This window comes from Anolis carolinensis, chromosome 1, assembly GCF_035594765.1.
Source record: "Anolis carolinensis isolate JA03-04 chromosome 1, rAnoCar3.1.pri, whole genome shotgun sequence".
Lineage (NCBI taxonomy): Eukaryota > Metazoa > Chordata > Lepidosauria > Squamata > Dactyloidae > Anolis > Anolis carolinensis.
Genome location: NC_085841.1, coordinates 138,027,837 through 138,050,976, shown reverse-complemented (window position 1 = coordinate 138,050,976; position 23,140 = coordinate 138,027,837). Strand labels below are relative to the sequence as shown.

General features: G+C 39.4%; 1 protein-coding gene across 3 annotated transcripts in view; it reads left to right on the top strand.

Moving 5' to 3' along the window:
- The first annotated feature begins 371 nt into the window (after window positions 1-371).
- csmd1 (CUB and Sushi multiple domains 1) overlaps window positions 372-23,140 on the top strand; it is a 1,478,446-nt gene continuing 1,455,677 nt past the window's right edge. Inside the window, exon 1 of one of the 3 annotated variants that reach the window (XM_062969109.1) lies at window positions 372-1,193. In XM_062969109.1, coding sequence (XP_062825179.1) covers window positions 1,103-1,193 — 91 coding nt within the window. In that variant the 5' untranslated portion in view covers window positions 372-1,102. The remainder of the gene's footprint in view (window positions 1,194-23,140) is intronic. The other 2 variants (XM_062969106.1, XM_062969107.1) reach the window with 2 other exon arrangements.

Sequence of the window (23,140 nt, the reverse complement as noted above, 5' to 3'; positions counted from 1 at the left end):
AGAGAATGCTTCTGGAACATCGCTATACAGCTTGGAAAACTCACAGCAAACCCACTTTAACCTCTTTTCATAGAAGAGACCCATAAGGGTCATTTAATCCAACCAACACCCACCCTTTCTGCCGTGTGTGTGGGAAGGGGAAACACAACCTCTTCTTCCAGTCCTGGGGAGACAATAAAGAATATAAGAAGAGAGTGAGGAAGGGGAAAAATAAAACAGGATAATAAAGATGTTCTCCGCCTGGATGAAAGAAGCGTGAGGAAAGGAGGGAAAAAAATAAACAAAATAGGTCTCTTTCTTCTCGCCTCCCTCAGTCTTTTCTGAGGGGGGTGCTTCTCGCCTTCTCTCTCTCTTGTCTCTCTTTTTCGCCCGCCCGCCCGCCCGCCGGAGGCGTTTGGTGTGCGCGCCCGCCCGCTCGCCCGCGCCTCCATCCATCCTCCTTCCCCTCTCGATAGGAAGGGATGGTTGAGTCCACCAGCAGCGGCGAAGGCGGAGGAGGAGGAGGAAGAGGCAGCTTCAACCTCAGCAGCCGCAGCAGCTCCTTCTCCTGTCGCTAGCCGAAGAAGTGCTTGCTTGTCCTCCTCCTCAGCCGTGACAAGACGGACACCCGCTCTTCCCTTTCAACCCACCCAGGGAAGGAAACGCCGCCTCAACGCCCCTCCTGCTGTTGCCTCCGCCGCCTCCTCCGCCGCCTTCTTCTCTCTGGGAGCCGTCGTGGTGGGATTTCCTCAGAGGCCTCCCTTCTCCCTAGTTGTCTTCACCTAGTCGCCTAGTTGTCTCTTGCTCCTCCTGGGGAGCCCTGGCCGGCACTTGATGCTATGAGAAGGAGAGCCGAGGCAACTCGCAGCAGTCCTGCAGGAGGAGCAGGAGGAGGAAGAAGAGGAGGAGGAGGAGGAGGCGGCGTCGGATGCTGCGCCTCCGTTGCCTCTGCTGCTGCTGCTGTTGCCACCTGGAGCTGCTGCTGCTGCTGCTTCCCGCTCTCTTGCCGCCGCCTCGCTTCGCCCTCTGGTGATCCTCTGGCCCCCTTCCTCCTCCTCCTCGCCTCCTCGGCCGGCTGCCTGGCTGGCTCCCCTTCCCTTATGTGTGTGGAATAACTGCAGACATGACGGCGCGGAGGCAAGAGGGGATGCTGCTGCTGATGCCGATGCTGCTGCTGCTGCTCATGCTGGTGGTGGTCCTCGCTGCAGCTCAGGGTAAGCCTTGGATGTGTATCCCCTTTCTGTGGAGAAGGAGGAAAGGGTGTCGCGGTTTGGGTGGCTCGCTCCCGAGCTGGCATACCAAAGGCATAGATTTCCATCCTTGGGTTGCTGTGAGTTTTCCGGGCTGTATGGCGATGTTCCAGAAGCATTCTCCCCAGACGTTTCGCCCACACCTATGGCAGGCCTCCTCAGAGGTTGTGAGGTATATTACAAACTACGCAAGTTGCGTTTATATATATGTGGAAGGTCCAGGGTGGGAGAAATAACTCTTGTCTGTTGGAGGCAAGTGTGAATGTTGCAATTGATTAGCATTGCAAAGCCTTGCAGCTTCAAGGCCTGGCTGATTCCTGCCTGGGGGATCCTTGGATGGGAGATGTGGGCGAAACGTCAGGAGATAATGCTTCTAGAACGCAGTGATTCCGGCCATGAAAGCCTTCGACAACACATTTCCATCCATCCATCCTTTCTTCCCTCCCTCGGCGCGTATTTCGGCTTCAGCCTCGCCTCCACCCCAAAAGAGGCATGGATTGGACAACAACCACTAGCACCTGCTCTTTGGCTTGGCTGGACCCGGCTCGTTGGAGGGGGATACTAAAGATAGCTGCCTCCTCGGCGGCCAAGTTGTCCTTCCTCGTCCTCCTCCTCCTCCTCCACTTCCGCTCCTTTGCTAGATCTCCGCTTCTAGCAGTTGTTGGGCTCCCCAGCCTTGCTATCCACTCATTGGGTTGCTGTGAGTGTCCCAGGCTGTATGACCATGTTCCAGAAGCATTTTCTCCTGTCATTTCGCCCACATCTATGGCAGGCATCCTCAGAGGTTGTGAGGTTTGTTGGAAACTAGTCAAGTGGAGTTTGTATATCTGCGGAAGGTCCAGGGTGGGAGAAAGAACTCTATTGGAGGCAAGTGTGAATGTTGCAATTGATCACCTTGATTAGCATTGAATAGCCTTGTAGCTTCAAAGCTTGGCTGCTTCCCGCTTGGGGGGAATCCTTTGTTGCCTAGTTTCCAACAGACCTCACAACCTCTGCCTGCCCTAGATGTGTGTGAAACGTCAGGAGAGAATCCTTCTGGAATATGGCCATACAGCCCGGAAAACTCACAGCAACCCAGTGATTCTGGCCATGAAAGCCTTAGACAACATATCCCCTTATTCCCACCTACTTGCCTTATGGTTCCCCCCTGCATCTCACCATGGGAAAAGGGGCCACGATGTATTTATCCCACCTGACAGCCTTCCATGGGATGTACTTTCGGTGCCTCCCCTTAAGTTGCAGGTGGCAGGAGTGTTGCTTTCTCGCCTGCCTTTCTCCTCCTCTTCCAAAGAGGAGAGGTTTGATTTTCAGCGTTTCAATGTGTTAAGCGTCCTGTTCTCACATATTCACCTGGAATTGCATCACACACAGGCATTCCAGGGTTGGTCCTTCTTCTTTCCTCTCCCCAGTCCTCATTCTGGTTTGGCACTCTGCCTTCCTTGGAGCTGAGGCAGGAATCTTAGAGGGTTACACAACTTCTGTGCATTGGCCTTAGCCCCACAGCTTGCCTCATCCCTGGAGAGAGACAACAACATCCTGTTCATTCAATTTGCCTTTGGTGAGCTGAGGCCTTATTTTAAGTTGGAAGGGAGCTTTGGTTGCTTCTAACTGTCAGCACCTGCCGCTTGTTTTAGACCTGTTTCTGCCTTGAAGCTCCCTATGACAGCAGAATGTGTGTGTGTGTATGTGTGTGGGGAGAGGGAGAGATAGATCCAGTGAGAATTGCATTCCCTCTAGTTTAGCTTGGTACTTTTTATTTTTTAAAAGTAGATGCTTCTTATTTTCCATAGTCATTTTTCTCCTCCTTCCCAATTTTACATAAAATGTCTTATAAACAGAAGAGAATTCAAACTTCAAAGTGACAAAGATGTTTGCATACTGCTACTGCCTATCTCCAATGTATGTGTCACAGCATCACATTGTAAAGTGATGGGGTCACTTTGTGAAGTGATTTTCTTGGATTACATTTGATCATTATAAGCACTAGACAGAGGTTAGGAGAAGGATAAGAAGCAGATGGGCCACATTTCATTTTTGTTTCTGCTGTGATTTATACAGGGGCTTGCATAATATAGAACGTGGCCAAGATGTGTGTATGTGTGACTTTGTGCATGTTAATTGAACATACTACCATTTTCTCTTCAAACCCATTGCTCAAGGTGTTGTAGGTGATAAAATGATGCCTGGCTCTTAGTTGCCTCTGATCTCATTTTACTCATGTTGAATAAAGAACAGAGGAGTAGAAATATCTGACATATATAGAAATGGTGCTGAAAGGTCAGCTCTTATAAAGCAGAGGCTTGTCCTTGGAGGTATTTGTGTGTATTCTAGTACGGACTTTGTCTCTTTTGCTGGGCTGCTATAAGGAAAAAGTATTTTTGACTTACACCATCTCCTGAAAGTTTTAGTACTTATTATCACCCTCTGCATGTCTCTCTGGACTTGGCTTTCCTCCCTCCTGTTTCATCTTCCCCTATCTTTTTTTTATCTTCCTACATTTGCTAAGTTTTTACTTTGCCCTGCAACATGTGTGGCTTGGCAATCCCCAAATATTTGTGACATATTAGCCCCTTGACTCTGGATGTGCTGAGAAGTTAGATGGGGGGAAAAACAACATAAATCTGATTCTTTTGGCAAACTGGGACTGTTATGATGGGGTTGCTAACAGCTGGCAGTGCCCAGGAGTGCTGCCAGCTTGGGAAGGAACTGGCTGTGGTAGACTGGAGCTCTATTTGCCAGGAACACACACATACAGGCAATGAAATGAGCCTATCCTACAGCACGGAGGTAAGGAAAATATGCTAAGGGGTGCAGGGAGGAATAGAATAAGTTATGATAACTAATTGTCTTAGCTACAGCTGGGAACTGACTCATGTATTAAGTGCATCATTACAGGTCCTTGACATTTGTTATTTAAAGGTTTTCTTAGACTGGTGTAATATATAAAACTCTGAAGGTAGAATTCACACTCTCTAATGATCTATATTCAGCTAACACACAATGGGGCTTTGACATGACTCCTCGGCCAATAGCTTTGGTGCCTATTATGCATGAACCTAGATTAATTTAGTAATGTATTGTTTAACTACAAGGGGGAATAGACTATAATTTGATACTATCCCTGGAGCCACACAACAGGTAAAAGGAGGAGGAGCAGCAGGAGGAGGAACCAGCAGAGGTGTTTGACTTCATTAGAATCTATATTTAGCAAAATGTATACTTACATTTAACTATAGGTATAAAGCTGAAAGAGTGTGTAACTGAAAAATAATCATTTCATAGCGAATCAGCCTTACTTTTCAAAGCAAATACAATCTTAATTAACAGAGTCCAGTAGCTCTTATTTTAATTGTGCTATGGGGAGATAATAATTTTCTTTTTTTATTGACAGAAATGTGCTGAGGAATCCAAAGTGCTGCATTTCTAAGGAGATGTGTGATGTGTGGATCTGTCTGTCTTCCTGTGTGTGTGCGTGCGTGCGTGCATGAGCTGAGTGTGTGACATACTGCAATGTTCTTTTTGTGTGTCCTGTCAAAAGATATATATTCCTAACGGATATAGATTTACCAATCATTGTGTGTGCAAAAATTCATAATATGTTCAACAGCTGAACACAGCATCCCAATAATATCATTCGGACTCTTGGATATCCCAAATAACAGATTAATGTCTTCTTTACATAACCACTCCCCACCAATAACAAAACTCCAAACGAATACAAAATAAACTAAAATAACTTGTGGTTAGACTGCTCCTCTTGTTTCAACAGTGTGCTAAAAACCTAACAGGAATATACATTGCATTTTAAGATGTACAGTAACCCTAACCATCTACTTAGACGTCATTCCTGCTGATCTCACATAGTTACTTCTGAGTTAATATAGTTAGAATAAGATTATAGGGCTTATCTATTCAATTACATTGTACAGAAATGCTCCCCCTCCACTGATTTTCCTATCACCTGTCAACATTCATGTGAAATATGGGTATCCCCTTCTTAGTAACAAAAATCAAGAAGGCCTTTATATTTTCATCCCTATCTGTACAAGGAAAACAAATGACTAAATATATAAACCCCTCTCTGTAACCTCACCTCTATCACACTATAATAAGGGATGCACTCCTGACTAATTTTAAGTAACGGGGGAAATTAAGGTTACTTGCGTACTTTGTGATCTGTGCAAAAAGCTGCAAAGTAGCAGATGGCTTGAAAACAAGGAGTAAAACTTGTTTCTCGCCACTTGTAAATGGGTCAGAAATGCATGTACTGTACTCTTTTTCCATTCTTGCTGAATTCCTGGAATGTGTTTAGAGAGAAGAGCAAAGGTCTTTGGGGCAATATAGTTTCCTTCTTATGGAAGATTGAAGAAAAAACTGTACAACAATTTAGCAAATAATACTAAAAGCAAAGACTCAAGGGATATTTGGTTGTTTTGGACTATTGGGATTAGCAATGAGCAACCACACTCATTGAGGAGTCCATTGGTTGGTTGAACTTCTTAATTTCCTCTGCTCATTCATATATCCATTGGGAGATTTTTTAGTTAAGAGAGTAATGTGGTTTCAATTCCTTGTTGACTACCAGGAGAGAAAGGAAGAAATTTCAATTATGTACTTTGACTGTTGATAAAATAGACCAAGTATTGCACACTAAGGTTGCAATGCAAAGATTCCTGTTAACCAGATGGAAGAATGTGCATATATCCATTGAGGTTATTGATGTTTCTTCATTGATTTTCAGGCCATAATGATATAAATCTAGCCAGTTACAAAACAATACACTTTTTATCATTCCTTCTTCACCAAAAGCAGCTAATGCCCTGGCCTTTAGAAATACTCAAGTGGAATTATTGCATGAAACTCCTTTCCAAATCTCTCCCCAGCTATTACATACAGAACACTTTTTATTTTTGTTTAAATTGAAATGAACTTTGCTCAGTTTGAAGTTTAAAAATAGTGCACAGGTGTGCAAGAGAAACCATAGGTTGGGGCTATAATATTCATGGGTGGGGTTACAGAGTTTATATAAAGCCCAAACAGAACTTAAATACTACAACTACTTACTGAGACCTATGAACTAATAATATCCACTGAGAAGAAATGTTTTCTTTGATGTTTCTCACACATGCCCTAGTTTTCATTTCCTTTATATGGTCCCCATGTTCTAAAATACCCCTTTTCAGCTGAAAGAGAACATATGATTCCAGCTTACACCAAGTATACTCTGGGTACATTTAAGCTAAAATGAGTACTGCTGACGTCCTGTTTCTAAATCTCATCAGAGAGATTTGAAAGGCAATATCTCTATGGAAAAATATGTTGGAGAAGAAACAAAGCTCTCCAAAGTAGGCTATGTTATGTAGAAAAAATAGTTTATCAAGTCATTTGTATAGGTAGATATTCCGAGATCTTAAACAATTAAATATATCACTGTTATGCTGACCTTGGAATTGTTAGTCTGAAGTAACTTTTCCCCCCCCACTCTGTCAGTTACTGCTACATGAAGAGTGCTTTGCTGTGTCTGGGCATCATCGTGCAGCAATCTGGATTAGTTGAGTATTCCCATCTGGAGGAGATCCTGTGAGATCACTAACATCTCCAGATGTTTGAAGGCAAAAGCATGAGCATTTGCTCAGTACAAAGTTTTATGTACATACGTAGTATTCTAAAACCTTAATGACTATATAAAAGAGTATGAAGATTAAAGATTTTGTATGTGATAGGTGTGTCTTCCTTACTATTCCTTGATTGCTGCTATTTCCTCCTTCAGCTTCTTGTGATAACCTCTAATGTATTATACAAATCATGTTCATTTCTCATATTACTCACCTAACTTGCAGATAGATACAAGCCGGGAAGCAAGAAAGATAACATCTTTCTTAAATTGAAAACCAATAGAATCCATAAGGCAAATATGTGTTTCAGCTGAACACTTACCCCTTGCTTGTTGATATCACTCTCAAAATAATTCTCAAGATATAAGGTTTTTCTCACATGAGATTCACTTAGGTTCTAGATAGCTACAGACAGCAAAGCATGAAGGCAAATAACCTTCTTAAATGAAGAGACAAAATAGAACTAGAAACGCAAGTATATATATTGCAGCTTAAGGTCTTCCTTTCAAATAGTGCCTCTGGTTGCCGTTATAATTTTGTCAAATGAAAGGTTCCTCACTATGGTTAATGCTTACTCATATATGTTGGTGGGAAATGCTCCATTGTGTTTTCATTGCTTCCACAGCAATGATTCCCATACGTTGAGACTGGTTTCTCTCTCTCTCTCTCTCTCTCTCTCTCTCCCCCCCCCCCCACCACCTTTAAGTCAGATTCAAATCAGTATAGAGAAAATGACAGGGGAGTGGGAAGCTTTAGTTTTCTGATGTAATCTAGGTTTGGACTTGCCAAAATTTGTAGGAGAAAGCCATAATCAGAATAGATATGCTGCCAAACAGAAGCCGTATAGAACTAGAAGCAAATGAATAAGAAAATAAGTTCACATGTAACTAGCATGTTTAATGAATATATATATTAGGGGGACAATGAATTCTAAATATCACTGGAGGAATAGTCACTGTTTCTTCTCTCCTTTTAAAAATAATTTTCTGTTATTTTAATTTTATTTGCATTTACTCCGTTTTCTAAGTTTCATTGATTTTATACGTCAATATAGTTTTATCAATTTTATAAACTGCCTCAAGCTTTGGAGTATACAAGATATAAGATCATAAATGAATTTTCACACTTTTGTTTGACAAATTCCATAATGTAATTTTTGCACATATTTTTCTAAGCAATGTCTAGAGAAATTACAGTACATGCATAATTTCTGCTGTGATTATTTTGAGCAGTTACGGTGACATGTATCAGTTGTCTGCAGGTAGAAACTGAACCACAAATGAAGAGAGAGATTAACGTTTATTACAGAAATACAGCAATTTAGTGCCACTAAGAAATCTTATTTTTAGTATTCACTGTGTAAAGCACTATATTATACAGTTTGGAAACATGAAACATGCAGCAGCCATTCCTTGTAACTGGAGGGCATACACACAGAACCATATTCAATCTATGTCATATTTATAGTAATTAATGAGAATGCTGTTCATAATTTGTTTTCTATATGGAATGTATGTTCAAGCATACACTTTCAACTTAGAAATGTTGTAATGGAGGTATTATAATAATAAGTGCTTCTCTACTGGTCTGTAGTTATGCAATTTAGAGCATCTGTTTGTGCTTAAACTAGATCGTTATTTTGTACATCTTTACCTTGGAACATGAGTATTTTCTAAATTAGGATGAGTACAGTCATGAAAGTTACAAGAAAGTGGGCAGACATCACTTCTAAGATTTTCAGCTTAGGAACATCTTTTGAATTTGCCATACTTAGTTAATAGATTAAAAAATGCTTGATTTCATTATGTTGAAAGTCTATTAGTAATAACATAGAAACTTTTAAATGGTTAGGGGATTTAGGATAATGATTTCCAAGGATCTCAGAGATGTGGGAGACCAACATAATGGGTAGATTGATTTAGGTTTTGCCTATTTGCAGGGACTTGAATTGGGAAAGGGCAAATTATTTTCCCTATTCATTATCATTGGACAGTCCTTAAATACGATTACTCTACAAGGACAATGTGTACTTAGAAGTCCCCTGCATGGCTTCAGTGTAGCTTACTGCCAAATAAGTGTTCATTGGATAGATTGTAAAATGTCTTTGTTATTCCTGAGAGGCTAAATGACAGTAGCTTATTTACTGTGTTCTTTCTGATTGATCATTTAGTGTACTACTGATTGATTATTTTAGGAGAGGCTGAACTACATAGGAGTCTTGATGGTCCAGTTTAACAGATCATTTCAGGCTTGAACCTCCCTTTCCTTCTAGAGGTCATGCTGATGCTATTTAATTTCAGATAATTTAATTTTATCGAGATTGTGGATTAAGAAGAACCGGCTCCTGCATTAATTAGTTGAAATTGCCTTGCTCCGTGTCTCTTTAAAAATGACTAATAATGCACATGTGTCTGAGTAAGAGAGACACATTCTGACTCATGTTGCACACAGAGGCACAGATTGTAATACCCCTAATGGGAAACAAGTAAAAATATACCAACTGGTTGATCTCTCTTTCTCTAGGATAGTAATAAGAGCAGAATCAAGAATTGGAATGACTGGAGACAAGAAATTAAAGGTATGGTGAAGAAGCAGGTGGAAGAGTATCCAGAGTGCCAAATGAAACAAGGCAGAATGAATCAGTCTTGCCTAAGAGGAGAGGTGGAAATGATAAAAGGAAGGGAAGGTTTCAATTCTTTTTTTTGAAAAATTGTTATGAATCTGAAGGCCATTCTTTTTGTTTGTTAGGTAAAGGTAAAAGCTGCCATTGCTCGTGCTCTGCCTGTACAATGGATGTTTGCCAGTCAGTTCATTCCTGCACAAGATTGCATTTTCATGTAATTTTGGATATGAAAGTCCAGTCATGTCAGACTCTGGGGGTTGGTGCTCATCACCATTTCTAAGCCAAAGAGCTGGCGTTGTCCGTAGACACCTCCAAGGTCATGTGGCCGGCATGACTGCCCCAGAGTATTACATCAACAGTTTTCAGTGGAAATTAATAGGGAAACATAATAGGTTGCACATTTGCATTGGGATATCCCACTCCCAAATTGAGGTTCGGATTCATTCTAGAGCAGCGATGATCAACTGCTGGCTTTCAAGACACTGCTGGACTGTATCTCACAGTGATTTTGTTAGTGAGATGAAGGCAGATGTAGTGCAGTACTCTAACTTTTGGAAGGTCCCATGTTAGCCATTTGTGTTTTAGAGATAAACATATTTACTTTGTAGACAGTAAATCTGACATCCTTTTTATAGTCAGTTAAAACCTAATTATTGTTATTTACTGAAAACATGCAGACTCTATAGCAGTAATTTTTCCTTGGCGCATTAACATTGTGGTACTGTACCAAAGAGGAACACAAAATGGTAAAGAAAATATTAATTGTTGCTCTGAGGGTAGTTCAGTCTAATCTATAAAATACTTTAATAATAAGGGTATAGATCTATGTCCAGCAAGTTAGAATATATCCTATTGAATTTGCTAGGTCTTATTTCTGAATAGGCATTGGACTGAGCAACATATCAACATTTTATACAATAGAACATGGACAATAGAACAGGTCTCAATCTATTTATTTAAATTTACATTTTTTTAAAAAATAGAATATTTTTCATTCCCCAAAGGTTCCTGGAACAGCTTACATAGAATTTGATCCCAAAATTATATAGGAATATTCTGGAGGATTTTATTTTTAAAATAAGAGAACTATGTTGACAGGAAACAGGTGGCTGTTCATGTGATTGATCTTTCATATCACGTTGGAGAAGATTACACCCCACCCCCAAAAAACAAACAGACACACAAATTTTATAGTAAAAAGAAGTTCCTGATCAGAAAAGGGAGAACGGATTAAAATTCTATTGCATAAACAAGAGTTTTGCTCTCTATTAGCTATTACCTTTGCTGCATCTAAGCCTCGTATGTGAATGGAATCTAGCTCATTGATTCAGAATAGATATTTTGTTTAATTGAGTGGAATGCAAATGTGAGAACCCTATTTCAGCGTTTCAGGAACCTTTCATACTAGTGAGCTGTACTGGATTTTCCAGATAACGACTGTATTAATTTCTCATTCTGTGACCTAAAAGAAGCCTATGTCTGTCTGCATGTGTGTGTTAAATATGTATTGCTACTATATTAGATAAATTTAATTTACTACAACAGCATGGAGATGGAACATAATCCAAACTACAGAAAAATCAAACAGAAATATTTGTATTGCCTTTAACTGATTTAGACCTTTTCTTGTATCCATTTAAGCAGGAAATGCTCATGTCCAGATATAATAGTAATAATGATGATGATGATGATTATGATAATAATAATAATATGAGTACATGCTAAAGCCAAGTAGTTCTTCTAACAGAATATCAAATGAATAGATGATACTATGGAAACAGCAGAAAACTTCCTGTGAACATGCTGTGCATGTAAGCTGCTGACCAACTTGAAATGTACCATTTGCTCTCTGTGGTGTTCACTAGTACTTGGTTTGTTTGCTTTTGAAGAAAGATTAACCTTTAATTGCTTTCTTTAGTAACATTTAATAAACAGGTTGATAGAATGAAGATGATCTGTGCAAACAGGAAAGATTACATCAATTCAAGTTACCATGGCAATTGAATCTTTTTTTCCTGGCAACTCTGGAGAGTTATGTCCCCACCCCTCTGAAGCAAGGCTGAATGGAAAAATTTTGCATTTAAAGATGATTCAAAATTAATATCAAATTAGGGCTTGGCTACATGTGGATCTCTGGCAGTAGCATCTCTTTTAGTATAGACTAGCTGTGCCCGGCCACGCCTTGATGTGGATTATGGGAATCATTTGTTGGCCAGGTGAAACAGCAGTGAATAGCCTTGCAGCCTCAAAGCCTGGTTGTTTTCTGGAGTAGCTGGAGTAGCATCCTCAATTAAAGAGCCGCTGTGAAGCTTGGCTACTTCCTTTGTAGGGGAATCATTGTTTGGGCAGCTTGAATTGCATTGAATAGTCTTGTAACTTAAAATCCTGGTCGCTTTCTACATAGGGCATCCTTGCTATGACATGGTATGGAGTAGCTTTGTGGCTTCAAAACCTAGGGGTTTTCCATCTAGGGGAAATCTTAGTTGGCCAGGTTGAATAGCACTGAATAGCCTTGCTGCTTTCAAGCCTGGCCGCTTTCTACCTTGCAGAATCCTTGGTTGGCCAGTTTGAATAGCTATTAATAGTCTCGGTGTGGCAGGTATGAATGCTGCAATTAGCCACCTTGATTAGTATTTAATGGCCTTGCAGCTTCAAAGCCTGACTGCTTCCTGCCTGGGGGAATCCTTTGTTGGGAGGTGCTAACTGGCCCTGATTGTTTCCTTTCTGGAATTCCCAATTTCCCTACTTTCAGAGTATTACTTATTATTATTATTATTATTATTATTATTATTATTATTAACTGCATTTCTATATCGCTTTTCTCACCCCTGGGGGAACTCAAAGTGGTTTACAACAGAATAAATGGCAAAATTAAATGCCTCACATATGGATAAAAATACATCACATATCTAAATCAAAAACACATAACTGTAGATTAAACAATTAAAACTATAAAAAAACCAGACATACACATGAAACATGTTATTACAGCAATTACAGTAGGGTCTCACTTATCCAACACTCGCTTATCCAATGTTCTGGATTATCCAACACATTTTTGTAGTCAATGTTTTCAATACATCGTGATATTCTGGTGCTAAATTTTTAAATACAGTAATTACTACATAACATTACTGCATATTGAACTTCTTTTTCTGTCAAATGTGTTGTATAACATGATGTTTTGGTGCTTAATTTGTAAAATCATACCTAATTTGATGTTTAATAGGCTTTTCCTTAATGCCTCCTTATTATCCAACATATTTGCTTATCCAACATTCTGCCGGCCCGTTTATGTTGGATAAGTGAGACTCTACTGAACTTAGAGCCCTTCTCTCTCCCCCCCCCACCACCCAGCTCCCTCTCCATTGAGTTTCAACCCATTTTTAATACCCTCCCTGCTCCCCCAGAGAGCAAGATAGTGGAGACCTTTTATTTACTGTCCTCGTTGTAGAGCTTACATTGTTCTGTATTATTATACCACAGTAATTATTACATATTATATTTATACAGCTGTATAAAATCCACACAGAACTGGATTATATGGCAGTGTGGACTCAAGATAATCCAGTTCAAAGCAGATACTGTGGATTATCTGCATTGGCATTCTGGGTAATATAGCTGTGTGAAAGGGCCTTGAGTCTACACTGCCATATAATCCATTTCAAATAGTATAATCTGTATTTTATAGGCAGTGTAGATCAGGCCTAAGTGCACTCTGCTTCTGCCCTGGGTGCCATTTTGGCTGAGGGAGTTGCTAGGATACAAACGGGGTGGGGCGTAAAGGCAGTGGGGAGGGGGGCTAAAGGCAGCGGAGCCTACCTTTCTAACTGGCAGTTAGCAGGAGAAAGGTGCTTCCTCATCCTCTGTAATTTGGACTATTTTTCTAGGTTTTTTAAAATTGAAAGACATACCTTGGATGACTATGACTTTTGCGGGCAAATTTGGTGTGATTGGGTTCAGTGGTTTTGCTGTTTACTCCATAATAAAGTGCCACATTACATTTATATATATATACTAGCTGTGCCCGGCCATGCGTTGCTGTGGCGAAGTATGGTGGTATGGGAAATAAAGTATTGAGGAATTGGTGGTAGTTAAGGTCAAGGATAAAGGTTTTCCCCAGACATTAAGTCCAGTCGTGTCTGACTCTGGAGGTTGGTGCTCATCTCCATTTCTAAGCCGAAGAGCCGGCGTTGTCCATAGACTCCTCCAAGGTCATGTGGGATGACTACATGGAGCAGTGTTACCTTTCTGCCGGAGCAGTACCTATTGATGCACTCACATTTGCATGTTTTTGAACTTCTGGGTTGGCAGAAGCTGGGGCTAACAGTGGGGGCTCTCTCCGCTCCCCCAATTCAAACCTGTGGCCTTTCGGTCCAGAAGTTCAGCAGCTCAGCGCTTTAACACGCTGCGCCATCAGGGGATATTATTTCCTAAAGGTTGTGAATATACAATATTTCTGATTGGTTTTTTTTGTTTGTTGGCGGCAAGTATGAATGCTGCAATTAGGAAAAATGATTAGGATGTAATGGCCTTGCAGCTTTAAAGCCTGGCTGTTTCCTCCCTGAGTGAATTTTTTGATGGGAGGTGTTAGCTGGCCCTGATTGTTTCCTGTCTGGAATTCCCTTGTTTTCAGAGTGGTGTTGTTTGCGATATTTTATGTGCTTCTACTGTCTGTGGCCCTGAGAAAACAGAGGATTTTCCAGACTTTGATGATGGGAATACTTTGTTGGGAGGTGTTAGCTGGCCCTGATTGTTTCCTGTCTGGAATTCCCTTGTTTTCAGAGTGGTGTTGTTTGTGACATTTTATGTGCTTCTACTGTCTGTGGCCCTGAGAAAACAGAGGATTTTCCAGACTTTGATGATGGGAATACTTTGTTGGGAGGTGTTAGCTGGCCCTGATTGTTTCCTGTCTGGAATTCCCTTGTTTTCAGAGTGGTGTTGTTTGTGATATTTTATGTGCTTCTACTGTCTGTGGCCCTGAGAAAACAGGATTTGCCAGACTTTGATGATGGGAATACTTTGTTGGGAGGTGTTAACTGGCCCCGATTGTTTCCTGTGTGGAATCCCCCTGTTTATTTACTGTCCTGGTTTTAGAGATTATATTGTTCTGCATTATTCTATCCCAGTAATTATTTCATATTAAAGAAGAATCTCACTTATCCAACATTCGCTTATACAATGTTCTGGATTATCCAACGCAGTCTGCCTTTTCATAATCAATGTTTTTGTAGTCAGTGTTTTAAATTCATTGTGATATTTTAGTGGTAAATTTGTAAATACAGTACAGTAGAGTCTCACTTATCCAACATAAACGGGCCGGCAGAACGTTGGATAAGCGAATATGTTGGATAATGAGGAATTAAGGATAACCCTATTAAACATCAAATTAAGTTATGATTTTACAAATTAAGCACCAAAACATCATGTTAGACAACAAATTTATCAGAAAAGTAGTTCAGTACACAGTAATGCTATATAGCGATTACTGTATTTATGAATTTAGCACCAAAATATCACGATATATTGAAAGCATTGACTACAAAAATGCGTTGGATAATCCAGAACGTTGGATAAGCGAGTGTTGGATAAGTGAGACTCTACTGTAAATACTACATAGCATTACTGCGCATGGAACTACTTTTTCTGTGAAATTTGTTGTATAATATGATGTTTTGGTGCTTAATTTGTATAACGATTACCTAATTTGATGTTTAATTGGCTTTTCCTGAATCCCTTCTTATTATCCAACATACTCACTTATCCTGCCGGCCTGTTTACGTTGGATAAGTGAGACTCTACTGTATATTGATAATCTTAAATTATCTTCTTAGAACTGGATTATATGAGGCCCCTTCTTCACAGCTGTATAAAATGCACACTGAAGTGGATTATATGGCAGTGTGGAGTCAAGATAATCCAGTGCAAAGCAGATAATATAAGATTATAAATGGGTTATATAGCTGTGTTGAAGGGCCTTGAGTCTACACTGCCATATAATCCAGTGCAAATTAGATAATCTGTGGAAGAAGTCTAAGTGAGGCCTAAATCTGCCTGTCCCCTAACTGAAACCTGGCTGTCCCTTGGTTGCTAGGCAACCAAGTGGGCAGAGATTAGCCCTCTAAACTGGCAGCAATTGGATAAAAAAAATTATTGCTCTCCCTCTAATTAGGACTTTATTTTTCTTTTCTTTTTGTTGTATCAACCTTGAGGCGTGGATGATGGGTTGTGTTGTCAAATTTTGAGGTTGGGGGGCCTGTACTTTTGTTGTTTTGTGAATTGCCGTGATGCCATCACTCTTTTATATATATAGATATAGATTGGTTTACAACATGTTTCCTATACAACTATATGACAGAGGCTACTATGTATGTATGTATGTATGTATGTATTTTATTCGCAGTGTAGGGACTCAAGGTGGCATCTTTCCCCCCTTTTTGCAGATAGGAGCAATGAGGGACCCTTCTCAAATACTAAGCTCATCATTTTCCGGCTTCATTTAACAAATGTTGTACTTGAATTGTTCCAGGAACAACATAATTCTAGGTTTTATCCCTTAACGTTTTGTTAATGAGTGGCTACAGTTTTACATTTAAACAGTGTGATGTTTATTTTTTTTGTTTTTTTAAAAAAGGAAGAATAGTATTAATACTTACCCACAGAATTGACAGGCAAACTTTATAATTTTGATCTCCGTGACAATATTGTTATCTCTCTGCTTTCTGTTTTGAGGGAATTACACTACAGAAGGATTATAGAACAAAGAAGGGCTAATCATTTTATTTTTTCTACAGCTCCATTTACAAAATTACTTCATCGAAATGCTATTGTCACAAAGAAATAAAAAGGACTATATAGTCAGGATATGTTAAATTCTGTGCAAAAGGGCTCCATATCTGAGACATCAAGAATATGAGCCAAGTGCATTTTCTTTTTCTGGTTTCTTTTAGATATATCTTCTAATTGTTTTGAAACTAAATTGTATAGGATGGGGATTTAAAAATCGGCTGTGAAGATGTATATTGTCATAAAATAATTTATATTACTAAAAACCCAATGCGATGTAAAGTATAATAGATACCTAAATATTTCTACATGTTCTGAATAACATAACTGAAATCTTGGTTAAAGTGATGACCATGGATGTATGATTTGGCCCACTCAATGAATTGCATCTGTAAGCTACATTCTTTCAAGTATTCATCTATTCTATTGCATAAGTGGGGAAAGGAATGGAAAAATTCCTGGTTGAGGGGCAGTATGTTATTCAAATAAACCAGGAAGTTTTCATCTTAAGAAATGACTTAGTTAGGGTAAACTTGCTTTAAACCTAATTATTATGGTATCAAAATATATTTTCAGTTCTTGGGAGGTATATTTTAAGAAAAGAATTGTATAAATAACAAAAATGTTTTTGCATCTGGAAGGGAATACTTTGATTGGTGTCAGTTTCTAGCTCTGTAGCTTCTGGCTATGCATTGTGTATGGATGCTTACACTTCTTTAGTAATGCAGTTATTTTACTAGGACAACACACTTAATTTTTAAAGCAAAGTTTTATGTTGATGGAAGAAACCAGCAAAAGTACCAAATTTGGTCCAGAAAAATGATAATAGATTACCTACTATCCTCTTTGTAGAACAGTATCAGTATACTTAAAATCAATGTAATACTAAATGAAACACAAAGGATAGAACTAAGCATTACAGTGCACAATTTAGTTCTGCCACTGATAGATAGCCTGCGATGTGGAATGTAGATGTAAAAACAACTTAAAACCATTATACAGTATATCATAAAATGTTTTCTATATTAATATACTATTTATCAATAAAATGGCAAATGAAAATATTTTAAAAAGTTATCACTTATTAGCTGAAATTAAATAGTGAAAGCTGTTTCTTGCCAAGCCTACAGGTATGATTTTTACTGCTTCTTCTTTTGTTCTAGTATATTGACAGAAAGATTCATTTATTTGTGCTATTTATACGGTAGCTATGATTAATTTTATACTTCCAAAATGTATAGCCTGAAAATTATGGATTCTTATATCACATACTCATCTGTGATAGAGATGCAAACAGGCTACAGGAACATCAATTTCCAGATGGAAGGTACTGGAAGTTTGCACTCAGTTAACACTGAACTGGAAAGACAAGAGGAAAGGGGGGAATTTTACCCTTCCTTGCAGGCTTAGGCAAAAGCAAACCATGGCTAGATCCACACTGTCATATAATGCAGTTTGGAATTGCATATATGGTTAGTGTATAGACCTATATAATGTAGTTCTAATTATACTTCCTGATTTACCAGAAACACTAAATTGTAAATGGTGGTTGTAGCTGAAGTAATGTTCCAAGTGCCAGGGCAATTATTTTTCCCTAAAAGGCTAAATAGCTTTCTTGGATACCCAGCTAGTCAGAAACAGGCTGATTGGATGATAGAGTTAAAGAATAAGTTATGGCTTCACTTAGATATTCTTCTGGCCCATCATAAAATGATAAAGTTGGAAGAGACCACATGGATCATCAAGGTGATACAGGAAAAGCACAATCAAAGTGCCCCCAACAGATGGCCATCCAGCCTCTGTTTCAAAGCCTCCATCCAAAGAAGGAGCATCCATCACTCTCCGAGGCAGTGAGTTCTACTGTTGAAAAGCTCTCATAGTCAGATAGTTCTTCCTAATATTAAGGTGAAATCTCCTTTCCTGTAATTTGAACCTATTGCTCCAAGTCCTGGTCTCCAGGGCAGAAGAAAACAAGCCTACTCTCTCTTATGACAGTCTTTCAAATATATAAACATGGCGATGATGTCTCCTCTTAACCTTCTCTTCTGCAGTTTAAATATCCCCAGCTCTTTAAGCCACTCCTCATAGGGCATGGTCTCCAGACCTTTGATCATTTTAATTGCCCTCCTCTAGACACCTTCTAGCTTGTCAATATCGCTTTTAAATTGTGGTGCCCAGAATTGGACAAGTATTCCAGATGAGAATGAAGCAGAATAGAGAGGCACCATTTCTTCCCTTGATGATGATGATTATAACAACTTTATTATTGTATCCCACCTCCATCTCCCCAAGAGACTCGGGGCAGCTTACATGGGGCCAAGCCTGATCTGGACACTATACTTCTTTTGATGTAGCCCAAAATTTCACTGAGTTTTTAAGTTGCTGTATCACACAGTTATAATAATAATATTCTTGTATCCCACCACCATCTCCCCAATGAGTCCCTGGTGGTGCAATGGGTTAAACCCTTTTGCCGGCAGGATTGGCAACCAACAGGTCAGTGGTTCGAATCAGGTGAGAGTGGGTGAGCTCCCTCTGTCAGCTCCAGCTCCCCGTGCAGGGGCATGAGAGGAGCCTTCCACAAGGATGGTAAAACATCTGGGTGTCCCCTGAGCAACGTCCTTGCAGACGGTCAATTCTCTCACACCAGAGAATTTCTCAAGTCACTCCTGACACACACAAAAAATCCCCGAAGGGACTTGGGGCATTTTACATCAGCATAAAGTGCCTAAAAACATAAAAGAAGTACATCTAAAATAAAAACACGAATTGAATAATACAAATAAGCATATAAAACCACAACTTAACCATCAGTTTAAATTGCTCATGTTCAACTTGTCTACTAAAACTTAAGATCTTTTTCAGATGTACTATTGTTGACCCAGGTGTCACTCATCCTGTATCTTTGCATTTATTTTTTTCTGCCAAAGTGTACTATCTTACATTTCTCTTTGTGGAAATTCATTTTGTTATTTGGTCTTGCGCTTTAATCTGTTAAGATTGTATTGAATTCTGAGCCTGTCTTCTGGAGTATTAGCTACCCCTCCTAATTGGATGTCAATTGCTCCACCGTCCATCATAATTTGAGTTTTTGAACAGAAGGGTGTTTTATTTCTGACACCACACTTTAAAGGTAACTATCTGTGGGAGTTCAGCATGGAGGCATGATGGAGTTTAGAGGTAGCTGGGCCCCGTGAACCCATTATATTCTAATGTTGGAATCTGCTTGGGGGTGGGGGGTGGGGGCAAGTGATGCAGGCCAACTCAGGGCAGGCATATCTGCTTCATTCCCAAACAACAGAGAATCACACAACATATTGCCAAAGGCTTTCAGGATCGTAACCACTGGGTTGCTGTGAGTTTTTTGAGCTGAATGACCATGTAACAGTAGCATTCTCTTCTGACATTTCACCTGCATCTGTGGCAATCATCCTCAGAGGTTTGTTGAGAGGTTTCTTGTAAATGAAGCAAATGGAGTTTATATATATCTGCGGAATGTCCAGGGTGGGAGAAAGAACTCTTGTCTGTTTTAAGCAAGTGTGAATGTTGCAATTAACATGCATGATTAGCATTGAGTATCCTTGAAGCTGCAAAGTCTATCAGTAAGGGTATTTGCATAGAGGTAGCTTGGCTGTTGCTGCCTGGGGGCATCCTTTGTGTGGAAGGTGTTAACTGGCCCTAGATTGTTTGCTGTTTGGAATTCCCCTATTTCTGAGTGGTGAATACCATCTTGATTCTGGTGTTTTTTTTTTTTAAAAAAAAGCTGCTTTGTAACTGGATTTTGTTCATTTTCATGGTTTCCTCCTTTCTGTTGAAATTGTCCACATGCTTATGGATTTCACTGGCTTCTTTGTGTAGTGTGGCATGATGGTTGTCAGAATGGTCAATCATTTCTGTGTTCTCAAATAATATTATGCGTCCAGGTTGGTTCAACAACAGCGTACCCACACACAATTAAAATCTGGGCCTCTTCTTAAGAAGTCTGGGGACCCTGCTGTTGGGCAGTCAGAAACAACCATGTGGCTAGCTATATTTCCCAATGAAGCCACGTCTCATAATTCATAATTTTGGGGTCTAATTTTCAATAACACTACAATATGGGGGTCTGTGCCTATTCTTGACAAATTTGTAACCTCACACACACTATTGAGTCTGTGATAATTGAACTGCATCACAGTAAAGGGCACCAAAAGCAGCCAACAGTTTTCAAAGACTTTTTAAAAAGTCTTTTCGCAATGTGTGTTGTGCTATGTATTGCCAGGCAGCAGCATTTTTTATTTCTGATTCTCATTTTTAGAAAGACTTCTGTAGGGGCTGCAGAGAAACCAAGAGGGAGGAAAGGAAGAGCGAAAAAAGCTGGTGGGGGACAGATGTGTGTGTGTGTGTGTGTGTGTGTGTGAACACCTGGAAGTATGTTAGAAAGTGAGAAAAGAACATCGTACTCAGGGTATCTTCAACTTTCGTGGCATGAGTATTTGCAGACCAGACTATCTTAACTAAACAATAGATCCATTATCCATGGAGACTGAAATCCACATGTATATTTCTGAAACCAAGGTTCCCTGGTAACATCAAATTTTCAAAGACAATAATTAAACCAGGGCGTCACAAGACAAAAGGAGAGAAAACAAAAGATGTTTGTCCTCACAGAAAGTCATTTCTAGAAATAAGTTGCATGACAACTATATATTTGTATGACTACTATCTAAATTACTTTCCCCTAAGTGCATCTTTGAAACATAGAAGTTGTCAGGTGAGTGTGTGACATATGTGTCTGGCAAAAATTCAGGAAATTTATCTGCCATTCAAATATTTTGTGGCTGAGACAGTTCATTCAGAATCAGTGGCTGTTTTCTGGCTGCTGTCCAGCATTCATTTTTAGAAAGCAACAATAGAAAAGTGAACTAAGATTGGACCTTATATGCAATTTTAAAAGGCTGTTTGTTTACTTATTATGTTTGCAATGAAGCTTTAGCCTTCATAATAAAATTAAATGCTGCCTCAAATTACTGATGGAGAGCTATAGCATTCATATAGATGTAGTCATTAGAATACAGCAACAATCTAATCAGATCAATGTCTTGATTTTTTTTCAAGATTTCACTAACTGAAGACAAATATTCTCTCATTTCTTCAAAAATTCTGTCAAGAATATAACATTTTCCACATCCAGTAATATAAACTGAATTTATGAGTAACTCACATGTGTGTTTCTTTTATCCTGCTGTTTCTGCATGTGTTTTCATGTGAGTTTTAATAAATAAAACAAAATGTAGCCTTGGAAGAACTTTTCTGAAGGACTGGCATTTTCATCCAAGGTAGCAGGACATATTTAGCCATGTTCAAGGGCTTACATTACCTTTTCTTGGGTTTGGGGAACCTAAAATGTCATGTTGTTTTAACACATTTCTTTTTAGCACCATAGAGCTACTAATATCTATACATTACTACTGTGTAAGATGGGGAAATCTTACACATTGGCATTAATGAGATACTCAGGCTCTAGGGAGTTTGTTAAATGCTGGGAATACTATGCTCCCAATGAAGTTGTAATCACAGTCAGTATGATTTTGGCTATAAACATTTGAAAGAGCTAAGATTATTTCAGGTTCTTTCTCCAAGCCAGTGTTGACAGAAAAAGATTGAAAATGGCATTATGTATATGTACAGATCAATAATAAAATACAATAGTTGTCAGCTTTTGAATGCTTAATGTAAGCCTCTGTGTACAGGTTTCATTATATTTTACCTAGCAGAATGTCTTCTCTATAAAAAGGTAAGGTAAAGGTTTTCCCCTGACATTAAGTCCAGTCGTGACCGACTCTGGGGGTTGGTGCTCATCTCGATTTCTAGGCCGAAGAGCCAGTGTTGTCCATAGACACCTCCAAGGTCATGTGGCCAGCATGACTGCATGGAGCACCGTTACCTTCCCGCCTGAGCGATACCTATTGATCTACTCACATTTGCATGTTTTCGAACTGCTAGGTTGGCAGAAGCTGGGGCTAACAGCGGGCGCTCATTCTGCTCCTGGGATTTGAACCTGGGATCTTTTGGTCTGCAAGTTCAGCAGCTCAGCGCTTTAACACACTGTGCCACCCCGGGCCCTGTCTTCTCTGTAGTTCATGATAATTTCTCTTACTCATTAATCTTTCCTGTAGTCAATGGGCAGATGCTCGTAAGACAACTACTTTTACAAGTTATTCCCTATCCTTCATGTGAAACATATTAAGCAGCAGAAGATTGTTTAAGCATGACCTCATTTGCCTGACTCTTCACAGGTTGTCCTTAATTAAGATGGTTTTGTATCTTTCTTATAGTCTCTCCTAATTCATGTCCACATTTTCACTGACCTTTTAAAGTTTTGCTCCATCTCAATAAGTTGAATTTATTATCCATTATCTTGCAGAAAATATAATTGTTTTAAATAACAGGTATTTGTTTGTCAGAAGATGTTGATTTGTTTGTTTCACCTAATATTTCACTTCTGTGGTTCTCAAACTTTATCTCTTCAGAACTGATGAGGCTTTGGCTTTGTGGTGTGCTAACTTCAATGTTCACCCACTGATCTTGATGGCTCCAGAGACTCTAGAAATTTTAGATATGCATTGTCTTAATAATAATTAAAGGAGGGCCATCATCACAAGCCTATTGCAGCAGCTATAGTTTTACAAATTCCAAAATATTTCCATGTAATAGCTGCAATGCATCTGCAAGCTAAGAGCATCCAGGCCTTTACTGTCAGGCAAAGTTGAAATGTTGTCTTTGAAGGTTCAATGCAATGGGCCAAATTTGTCCCTGGGGACATGCGTGGTGCTAAGGCTGTTGATGTTTTTTTCTTTTTTGCTCTCAATCCCTTTTCCTGAATCTGCCTTCAAAAGCTTTGTCTA